This window comes from Ananas comosus, linkage group 17, assembly GCF_001540865.1.
Source record: "Ananas comosus cultivar F153 linkage group 17, ASM154086v1, whole genome shotgun sequence".
In the NCBI taxonomy this organism is placed as follows: Eukaryota; Viridiplantae; Streptophyta; class Magnoliopsida; order Poales; family Bromeliaceae; genus Ananas; species Ananas comosus.
This window is the reverse complement of record NC_033637.1, coordinates 1,688,626-1,700,423: the sequence shown is the minus strand read 5'-3', so window position 1 is coordinate 1,700,423 and position 11,798 is coordinate 1,688,626. Positions and strand designations below refer to the sequence as shown.

Below are 11,798 nucleotides of genomic sequence, written 5' to 3'. Positions count from 1 at the left end.
TACAGAATTTTTTGAATTACAGAACTTTTTGACTCGCTTTTTCTTAAACATAGATTGTGAATTTTTTTTTTTTTTTTACCTCCTGAGGTTGCAAAGATCTTTGTATAACTCATTTACAAAGATAACAATGGTAGCTAGTGTTATAATGATTCAACCCACTTATCCGAAATAATTAAGTTTGGTTATTATTTCATGTTATACTAAAAAAAAAAAATTATTATTTCAAGTATGTCGCCCTTTATTTTACACCTTGATATCTTCGTCAGTCAATCACACATACAGTCGAAAATTTAGCTGTTGGACTAGTATTGATACCAACTGTAATTGCTTAGCCCATTAATATTCTAATAACTCGGTGGTTTGGCTTAAACCACTTACCCAAAATACTTAAAACTCTTTATTAATTTTAAAATATGCCAAACGCGTATAAGTCCCTTGCGTTCTTCCCCATTATTTAATATGAGACAATTAAGGTATGTTTGTTTGGATGGAAGTAGAGTGAAAGTATAGAGAAGGAAAATTATTTTCGCCATAAACGATCACTTTCATTGTTTTGAAGTAGGGTGTTACAAGTATACCTCTACAAACGATCCCAAGTAACTCTTAAATAGATCTTAAAAACATTTATGGCTACTTGCGAACTTCAAAAAGCTTAGAATTTGCTACCCGCCGCTTGGAAGATTTGACAGGAAAAGACAAAATTATTAATCCATCAGTATCACACACTGCTTATCTGTTTACTAAATCTTTTCATAGATTTTTTTTTTAAAAAAAAAGATAGCACTCTATAAGTTTCATTCATTAAAATTATAAATTTAGCAACATCGGTGAGACAGTGCAAACCTTAACAGAAGGGAAGGAAAAAAAAAGCTCCCAAGTGTTGGGAATCCAGTACTCGCCCCGGTATTGAATTTTAAGAATCCGCAATCCGCTCCGACACTGATTGCTATTGATCTGGTACCGATTATTAGGATTCCGCAACGGAAGCGTCGAATCAGATTTTTTACTATAAACTCGTCTCCTCAGCAAAAACTGATACAATCATAAAAAAGAGAAAACGATCAAACAGATAAAATAAGATTCATTAAATAAGAGAAGGTGTATTCATTAAATAAGAGAAGATTACACCTGACTCTTTTTCTATAACAGAGTAGCTACAATCCCGAGCTCTCTTTTTGAATCTCTCATACTCTTCTCTCGTCTTCTCCGCTCACGTTCTCTTGCACCCATGCATTAGGTGCATCAAAAATTATGACCACTTTAGTCATACCATATGGATGGAGCTATTCCGTACCACCACCGTCAAAATAATAGTACATATGCTATATTTATAGCTTATATCAAAAGCTACCAAATTTCTAATCAAATAGATTTAAATATTAATTCTAATCCAATTAGAATTCAATTACAAATCTAACAAAATCCTAACACCAACAAGTGAGCTTCAGCAATAACTGGAACAGGATGGCCTCAAAGAATAGTATTAAAAACAATAATAAAAAATAATAAAAAAACAGTGCCGATTATTCTTCTTTATTAAGGTTGAACAAATAAATACATCCACATGCACAGTAGTATCTGCGCGCCCAGGTTCATCGATTATTCATTTCACCATAAGTTACCAATTTTTATCCCAGTTCTGCTAATTTGGTCTAAAATTCAATTAATTCGAAAGAAAATTTGCCACATCAACAATACAATCTCGAAGTTGATAAATTTTTTGATAGAAGAGACTCAATCTTTGAGACCAAAGCATAAACCTAAGATAAAAATTTGGGATAAGCGGTGAAATTAATCCATTAAAAGAAAGGGTACGATGTAATTAATTAGGCTGATGAGTCGGGGGTGGATTGGAGATGGTGGACGAAGCATTGGAGGGTTTTCTGGTCCACACGGTGGCGGCTCTGCGTGAAGCCCACGAGCTCGGCCCACGTGAAGTCCGGGTATTCTCGTGGGCCGTGCCCTGGGCCCACTAACTCCTCGGGCGCCCGGACCACCTTGTCGCCCCTCGGGCACACGAAGAATGCGATGGACCGGCGCTCGTGGACCCGGTTCACCACCGCCCGGTGGAGGCAGCTCTTGTATATCCCGTTGGACAAAGCCTGAGTGCATTGCAAATTAACCAACAATATATGTAGAAGAAGAGCAGAGAAAATTAAAAAGAAAAACATTGTGAGTACTACGAAGTCGCTTTTATTTGTTAACGTATGAGATAGATGGACGAATGGCATGCTACATATCACATGTAATTTACACACGCACCGTATGGCAATTATCGACAATTCTGAATTTTGGTCCCCACTTCTTAATTTTTTTATCAATCAATTTTCTCAATATTTAGTTAGCTATTTTTGGTCACGTCGCTTTCGTAAAAAAAGTTATTGATTTTGGATAGAAACTATCTTCTTTGAGAGATAAGGATAATATGCTATATGTTTCGGTTAATATTTTTAAAAAATAAGTTTAATTGAAAATGTGAAGCAATGAGATTTCAAACTTGAAATCTCGAATACCGATTATCAAATCTTTTGACGCATGCGCTAGAAATCGTTTCAATGCCCAGCACAACAACTTCTGATACAATTGAATATCTAATATAGTAAAATTAACCGTTCGTTGGTATTCGATGTCCAAAGTTTAAAATTTAATTACTTCATATTTTCAGCTGAGTTTATTTCTTTATTAACAAAGGGGGGAGGGCGTGGGAATCCAAATGATTTAAGGTTTGAGGGAGATGGTGCAAATTATAACAGTAGATGAAATGTAAAGTGGTGATAATTTTTTTTTTTTGAGAAATAAGTAGCATGCTACATGTTTTGTTTATTTTATTTAAAAATAAATTTAACTAGAAATGTGAATCAATTAGGATTCGAACTTAGGATCTCGAATTCCAACTATCAAATTCTTTATCATTTGCGCTAGGACCGTTGGTTAGTGGCGACAATGTTGTTTGCAGGGTCGGGGCTGAGTGGGGGGGTGTTGTGAATTAAATTGTGATCGGTGGTGGGGGAACCGCTGGCGCGGAGCGATTCGTGGGGGCAAATAAATGGAGTTGGTGAGTGAGCCCCCCATTGCGACCCGAGTCACCCACCAATTCCCGATCCCACATACCCCCGGACACAGACACACACACAGACACACACACACACACACACACACACATATATATAGGCTTTTAATAGTTCCTCTCCGTTCTAGAATTTTCTTGTTTTAAAAGCGGAGTCGCACCGGACCACAACCCAGTGTGCCGGACCACAACCCAGTGTGCCTAAATCGGTTCGATTCATTCCATAAAAATAGACTTGCTTAAACATCCTGTCTATCTATTCTTGATTCATGCAGTAAAATTTTGGATCGGCACCGACCGTCCCTAGAGTAAGTGGCAAAGGATTTGGTAGTTGGTAATCGAGACTTAAGTTCGAATTCTATTTGATTTACATTTCCAGCTAAGTTTATTTCTAAATGAAATAAACGAAGCGTAGCGTGCTATCAATATCTCAAAAAAAAAAAAAATTTTGGATCGGCCTAGCTTTATAAGATCCGGCCATATTTCTCTTTTATTAACTATCTTTATATATATATATATATATATATATATATATATATATATATACTAATAATGAGGCCGGAGCTACTATCCTCTTAAAAGAATAGTAGAACTTATCCTATCAAGTTGTTCTTGATGATAGAGATTTTGAATCGATGATCGGAGCCGTTGAAGTTGATCTAGAGTATTTGAAATATCTAGAAACTAAATTTCATAAATTTTAAAAATTATTTACATGGTGATCAAATTAAGTGTCGTAAAATCGACAATTTTTGACGGCCTATATGAGCCGTTTGCTTGTTTAACAGTGTAGAGCAATCCAAATTGCTTGAATTTTCGATAGAAAATTCTTTATACTATTTAGATAATGTTTGATAACTCTGATTATGAATTGAGAAAGTCAAACTTCTATTTTAAGAAAGTTATTCATTTATGACCGTTCATTTTTCAACTCCTCAATGAACTTCGTAATAATTTTTAAATATTATAAAATTTGGTTTCTAAACCTTTCTAATTGTGTAGATCAATTTCAACGGTGCCGATTATCAATTTGAAGTTCCGATCATTCAAAACGACTTGATAGGACAATGTCCTCAATCATATTAATAGGATAGTAGATAGACTATATATATATATATATATATAGAGTCCGGCTACTATGCTATTAATAGCACGGAGCACTTGGTGCTACCGAGTTTTCCGTCGTTAAATCTACCCTTTTGATCATGTTCACCAGTTAGATTATACTATTTAACTAACCACCCAACCGACTCAATCCTAGGGGGCCCACATCATCCTAACCGCACATCACTTAATGCAATGGCCAAAAACTTAGTAGCACCAATAACTTGGTGCTATTAATATATATTATCCTAGTTATATATTAGCCTAGTTTTTTACCGTGAGATTTACTCCACGGATCATTTTCAACCATTAGATTATACTATTCAATCAACCACCCATTCAACCCTAAGCGGCCCACATCATCCTAACCGCATATTTCTTAATCCAATGGCTAAAAATCTACAAGCACCAATGCCTTGATACTTTTAAAAGCATAGGAGCTCAATTCTATATATATATATATATATATATATATATATATAGAGTCCGGCTACTATGCTATCGGTAGCACGGAGCGCTCCGTGCTACCAAGTTGTTTTCGATGATGCGGCTTCCAAATCGACGATCGGCTCCGTTAGACTTGATCTACACTATTGAAAGTATTTGGAAACTAAATTTCAAATTTTTTCGACATCATTTGACTAGTGATCAAAAGATCTCAAAATTGACAATTTTAATGGCCGATGTGGTGTGTTTGTGAGTTTAACGGTGTAAAACAATCCAAATGCGATGAAAATTTTATAGAAAATTCTTTTCACTATTTAGAGTAAGATCAGTATATCTGATCTTGAATTTAAATCTTTTATCATCATTTTTTATGAGATTTTTATTTTCAGCCGTTCAATTTTAGACTACTTGTTTGATAGGTAAATGATATCGAAAAATTATAAATTTTAGTTTCTAAATACTTTCAATAATGTAGATTAACTCTAACGGAGCCGATCGTCGATTTGGAAGCCACATCATCGAAAACAACTTGGTAGCACGGAGCGCTCCGTGCTACCGATAGTATAGTAGCCTAGCTCTATATATATATATATATATATATAGAATTAGGCTGGAATACTATTAATAGTAAAACGCTCTTTTTGCTATCAAGTTTTTAACCCTTGGATGTAAAATTGTAGGGTCAGGATGATATTAGTCGGTTAGAGTTGAGTGGTCCCCACTGGATTATAGTATTTAATCCAATGGTTAGAAATAATGAAAAAAGTTGACCCAAAGGCTAAACAACTGGTAGCAACAATGAAATTTTGCTACTAATAGTAGTCTAGTCCAACTCTATATGAATTAGGTTAGAATACTATTAATAGTAAAACGCTCTTTTTGCTATCAAGTTTTTAACCCTTGGATGAAAAATTATAGGGTTAGGATGATATTAGTCGGTTAGAGTTGAGTGGTCCCCCTAAGGTTGAGTGGTCCCCACTGGATTATAGTATTTAATCCAATGATTAGAAATAAAATTAGGTTAGAATACTATTAATAGTAAAACGCTCTTTTTGCTATCAAGTTTTTAACCCTTGGATGAAAAATTATAGGGTTAGGATGATATTAGTCGGTTAGAGTTGAGTGGTCCTCCTAGGGTTGAGTGGTCCCCACTAGATTATAGTATTTAATCCAATGATTAGAAATAAGGAAAAAAGTTGATCCAAAGGCTAAAAAACTGATAGCAACAATGAAATTTTGCTACTAATAGTAGCCCAGTCCAACTCTATATATATATATAGAATTAGATTACTATACTATCTATAGTACCGGAGATTCGGTACTATAGTGTTGTTTTCGATCTTAGAGTGTTCAAATTAACGATCCACACCGTTAAATATTATCTAGGATATATGAAGTTCTTAGGAATAAAATTTTAATTTTTTTCGACATCGTTTACTTAGTAACTAAATTATGTCAAAATAGATGGTGAAAATTGAATAATCTTTAAAATTTGAACAAAAGACTTTTAAATTCAAGATCAAGAATGTCAACCTTAATTTAGATAGTTTAAAGTATTTTCTATCAAAATTTGAAGAAATTTTTATTCTTCTACACCGTCAAACTCCAAACTCGCCATAGTAGTCATTAAAAATTGACAATTTTGAAATAGTTTGATCATAAAGTAAACTATGTCGAAAAATATAAAATTTTATTTCTAAAAACTTTAAATACCCTAGATCAGTTTTAACGGTGTGGATCATTGATTTGAATATCCTAAGATAGAAAACTGGACTATAGTACCGGAGCCCCGGTACTATAAATAGTATAGGAGACTAGCTATATATATATATATATATAGGCTCCGGTACTATAAATAGTATAGGAGACCTATACTAGCTATATATATATATATATATATATATATATATATATAAAAGTTAGCTAGATTGGAATACTATCAATAGCACCAAGTTGTTGGTACTATTAGTTTTTTAGCCCTTGGATTGAGAAATGTGCGGTTAGGATGATGTGAGCCCCCTAGGGTTGAGTGGGTAGTTGGTTGAATAGTATAATATTCTAACGGGTAAAAATAATCAAAGGGGTTAATCTAACGGCAGAAAACTTGATAGCACCAAGTGCTTAGTGCTATCGATAGCATAGCAGCCGGACTCTCTCTCTCTCTCTCTATATATAGAGAGAGTTGAGCTAGAATGTTATCGATAGCAAACAGGCTCCGTTGCTACTCATTTGGTTTCGATGATGGAGCCTCCAAATCAACGATCGGCACTGTTAAACATGATCTATACCACTTGAAGTATTTAGAAATCAAATTTCAAATCTTTTCGACATCATTTGCCTAATGATCAAAGGGTTTCAAATTTTGTAATTTTAATGGTTGATATGAGGTATTTTCTCGTTTAACGGCGTAAAAATATCCAAATCAATTGAATTTTTATTATAAAATTTTTTAAACTATTTAAAACAAGATCTATACTCTTAATTTTGACTACAAAACTCCTATCATTATTTTTTAAAGAATATTCATTTTCAGCCGTTCATTTTTGTGTCCACTCGATAAATAAAAGAACAATATCGAAAATATATGAAATTTGATTTCTAAACACTTCAAGTGGTATAGATCATGTTCAACGATGCCGATCGTCAATTTGAAGGCTCCATCATTGAAAACAAATGGGTGGCAACGGAACCCGTTTGCTATCGATAGTATTCTAGCCTAACTATATATATATACATATATATATATATATATATATATATAGCACAAAGTCATTGATGTTATTAAATTTTCGGCTCTTGGATGAAAATATATGCAAAGAATAAATGGTATAATTTAACAGATAGAAATGATCAAAAAATAAATCTAACGGCTAAATATTCGATAGGATCAATAGTATAATAGCCAGACTCTATCTAATAGTATATATAATACATTAATATTTAAAAATAAAATAGAACACTATACTTAGAATATATATTTATTATATATAATATAAAAAATAATTAAATATTTATGATGTTATACTCATGGCATTCAACTCAGTGGTTGTACTAGTAAACCGACTCTGTAATCTTTTTGGAGAGTCCTAAATTTTAAAACACTGGTAAATGCCACTAATATCCAAAAAAAGGGGGAACCGTGCGGATCGGAGCTATTGAGATATGGCCTATGAGATATGATTCGGTTCGAAACCAAACCGAGGAATAAATACCACGTCGACGTATGTTATCTATACATAGCTAGGTAAAGGGCCAGCACAAAATATTGCGTAGGGCCAAGTCAGATTCCAAAGGCCACCTGAGTTGTATTTATTTGCAACACTGCTGCAGCGTTTCTCGTCAATGTTTATCACACGTGGCGGCGCGATACAATGCATAGGTTCCCAAAGTAAAGCTTCGAAAAAGCCATAATTCTTTAATAAGATAGAATTTATATCAACCTTTTTTTCAATAGGTAAAAGTGTGTTTAGTACTGTTTAAGTAAAATGGAATGCATGATGGGATCGATGGATGACAGTGATCTTATATATAGCAGTGAGAAAAGAATATATATATATATATATATATATATATATATATATATATATATATATATATATATATAGAGTTGAGCTGGAATGCTATTGATAGCAAACCGAATAAAAGTAATATAACGTCACTATCATATTTTTTTCAAAGTCTGATTGTTTTATCGTATAGTTAAGTTCACTGTCTAATTGAATGAAGTTATAGCATACTATTTTTTTTCTAAAAAAAAAAATTAAATTAAACTTGGATGCCACGACACCAGTGGACAACTTGCTATCTATAGAACCACCCGGACCCAAAAAGGGAAAACCATATTTTTCTGTTTTTGCCTTTAACCAGCGCAGCACCATGCACGCACACATACTCACGAGAGAAATGCTACTTATACTGATAAAGATATATATATATATATATATAGGAATTAACAGGGTAGCGTACCATGAAAGTGTCCCCAATGTTGACCACGAGAGCACCGGGGATGGGGCGGATCGAGCGCCACGTGCCCTCGGCGAACACCTCGAGCCCCTCCACGTCATCGTCCTGCGCCAGGATCGTGACTGCGACCGGATCGCGGTGCGGGCCCGTCCCCTGCGCCAGGTCCGGTTCCGGACACGGCGGGTAGTAGTTGCACCTCATTATGTACTCCATATCCTCAAAAAACTCCCTATAATAACGCCGCTCTCTCTCTAATCCCAAGCTCACTCCCAGAAGCTCCATGATCGAGAGCGTTAGCTTCTTCATGGCCTCGCTATATCTCTCGCACACCAATCTGATCATCCAGCAGGTAATTATAATTAATTAGAGCGCCATATTTGATAATACAATGGCTAAAAATACTATAAATAAAAGACTTTTTTTTTTGCTTTCTTTTTATTAGATCATGTTTTTACAGTGTAGAAATTAATATTGCTTTTGGAATATATAGCATGCACGCGCGTTAATTAATTATCAAACTGGGGGGCCATATACAGTATATATATACACGTATATACGTACGTACCCCATGGGCTGAAAGTCGTTGCCCAAGGTGGAAGCCAAGTAGTCGACGGCGCTGGCGTCGGAGTGGAAGGAGACGCACTCCTTCCAGGGGAGCTTGGCGGCGAAGCGATTGGCGTGGGCGCCGGAGTAGCCCCACAAGCTGCCGGGCCGCTGCTGGGCTCGCAGCTTCGCGACCAGCGGCAGGCGAAAGAACTCGGCGGCGCAGTGCAGCGCGTCGCGGCACAGCGAGGCGTCGACGCCGTGGTTGACCACCTGGAAGAAGCCGTGGGAGGTGCACGCGGCGCGGATCGCGTCGGCGGCGGCGCGCGTCGCCGCAGCGTCCGTGGAGAAGAAGCTGCGGAGGTCGATGACCGGCGCGTCGAGCTCGTCGACGGAGCGCACCCGCTCGTCCTCGGGCCACACGAATTGCGCGGGTATGCTCGTTTGGGCGCTCAGGACGGAGGAGTCGAAAATGTAGTGGCGCGCACCTTTTTCCGCATCGAGAGCCATAAGATCAGGCGATGATATTTATTTATTTTACAGTAACACAAAGAGAGGCGAATAACAATATGGTTCGAACTGTGAGAGGAGGAGGAGGAGGAGGAGGAGGGGGAGGGGGTGGTGTGTTACGAGGAGGGAGTGGAGTGTGGGTGAGTGGGCATTTATATGCGCGAGGAAGAAACGCTCGATGCACAGAAGAGGACAAAATAGGCAGCGAGTAACGGACGAAATTAATGCAAAACAAAACAGCAGCGATAATAATTAATAATTAATAATTAATAATAACAGTAATATAACAATGATCGTACGGGTCGTTTGTCTTTTTCTGAATCCGCGCACGAATCTTAAAGCGCTGCGAAGTATTTTTGCGCGGATCGTGACGCAGGGTGGACGGTGCAGGCGCCCTCGCGGTTGATGTTTGTCCGCACTCGAGGTGGCAGATTCGGAGGATGAGGACAGAGCCACAGAGGGATTATTTTTGGACCGATTCGGTGCGCTTTGGTGCAACGCCACCGGGTCGCGGTTTTTGTGTCACGGGCTCGGGGGGGGGCGCCCGCGGTAGTGGCGGGGCCCATGTGTCGGTCCACGGACGAGGCGAGGGGGCGTTTGTTTTTTTTTTGTTTTGTGACCCAGCTGTTCGCACGAGCGGCGCACGGTGTGCTGTCGCGTTGGGTCGTTCGATGACGTCATCTCTGCTCCCCTCTTTTGTCCCTTTCCGCTTAGTATATCATTGGCTTGAATGATGGTTTCCTCTTACAGCAGTATTTTGGTTGCATGCATTTTGAATGTATCTATTAAATTTTTATTTAATTTACTATAAGTATGTTTAATTACTGTAGTTGTATCTATACGACAAGGTCTAACTGCAGTAACATTTTGAATGTATCTATTAAATTTTTATTTAATTTACTATAATTATGTTTAATTACTGTAGTTGTATCTATACGACAAGGTCTAACTGTAGTAGTTGGGTCGGAGTTGGCTCATCTATTAAAAAGAAAATAAAGTGTGATTTTTTTCCATACGTTTTTTTAAAACTTTTTTTTTTTCTAAAATACCTATTCGTGAAATATTGCTAGAGTTTAATAATATTTGTTAGGGTTCAATAATTTTTTTCATACGTTTTTGTTTCCAATATGCTAGTTTAATAATATCTTAATTTTTGTTTTGATCAAATCTATAATATCTTTGTACTTAAAATTCATTAAATTCATACATAATTTTATAATATATAAATTATATATAGGTATAAAAGCCTTAATTAATAATAATAAGATTTCATGATTATGTTATGTTCAGAAAAAGTAATCTTACCGTTTTATCTAAAAATTGACAGAATTTACAAATACAAATCTCATCTGCAGCCTACCAAACAGAATAAATGTAACTACAGTAAGTGCAACTGTATAAAATCAAACAGATTAGGTATAGTTATTACTGCAGCATTTGCAACTGTATATTTTTCAAACTATACTGTTTTTGTAACTACATCTGATCAAACGGCCCCTTACATATAGACAGTTTTAAATTTGACTCTTTCATGAATATTTCTTCAAAATCATTATTATTTTCATCAAATATAAATTAATAAATTGTGCCGAAAATATTACTCCATCAATTCACGCCGATTAAAGGCATATTCGGTTGTCGAAATAAAATATTTAGTTGATCACTTGTTCCATATCAATTAGAAGCAGTGAACTCAAATTTTTTCTTTGTTTGGAGAGAAAAAAAGATAAGATTATTTTTTGAAAAATTAAACTTAACTAAAAATGTAAAACGATTAGACTTTCAACTTGAAATCTCAAGTATTAGCTATACAGCCCTTTGTCACTTGAGCTGAGAATGATCCGTTGTGAGTTTAATTTTTATTCTTAAAAAATCTTAGTGTGTATGATTTAGTAGAATATAGTACATTATATCTATAAGGCGATTCATCTTATTTCTAAAAATTGAGTTGAAGGTCTGCGACACTCTAGCCGCCTGCTCATCTACCGAAAGCTATATTATTCTTGAGTAAACCAAACGAATGTATCAAATAAGATATTTATGCATGTAAAAAGATCCTGAATTTAGGACTAAATTGCTTCTATTTATAACTAATTATAAATAATTCCATCGTATTATGTAGGGCAATAAAATTATATTTTATTCAAAAGCAACATGATTTTCT

General features: G+C 35.8%; 1 protein-coding gene across 1 annotated transcript; it reads right to left on the bottom strand.

Annotated features, from left to right (window-relative positions):
- LOC109723391 (gibberellin 20 oxidase 2-like) lies at positions 1,507 to 9,729 on the bottom strand. Its single transcript, XM_020251735.1, has 3 exons — positions 9,147 to 9,729; positions 8,585 to 8,915; positions 1,507 to 2,102 (listed from the first exon to the last, which is right to left on the bottom strand). The coding sequence occupies exons 1-3, from the start codon at positions 9,632 to 9,634 to the stop codon at positions 1,827 to 1,829; spliced, it is 1,095 nt and encodes a 364-aa protein (XP_020107324.1). The 5' UTR covers positions 9,635 to 9,729; the 3' UTR covers positions 1,507 to 1,826.

What these genes read in the sequence shown, in the direction of transcription:
- LOC109723391 (XM_020251735.1), bottom strand. Translation starts at nt 9,634, where the DNA reads ATGGCTCTCGATGCGGAAAAAGGTGCGCGCCACTACATTTTCGACTCC. An exon ending in AACGACTTTCAGCCCATGGG is followed by an intron (nt 8,916 to 9,146) that starts GTACGTACGTAT and finishes CTGGATGATCAG; the next exon opens with ATTGGTGTGCGAGAGATATA. An exon ending in ACATTGGGGACACTTTCATG is followed by an intron (nt 2,103 to 8,584) that starts GTACGCTACCCT and finishes CAATGCACTCAG; the next exon opens with GCTTTGTCCAACGGGATATA.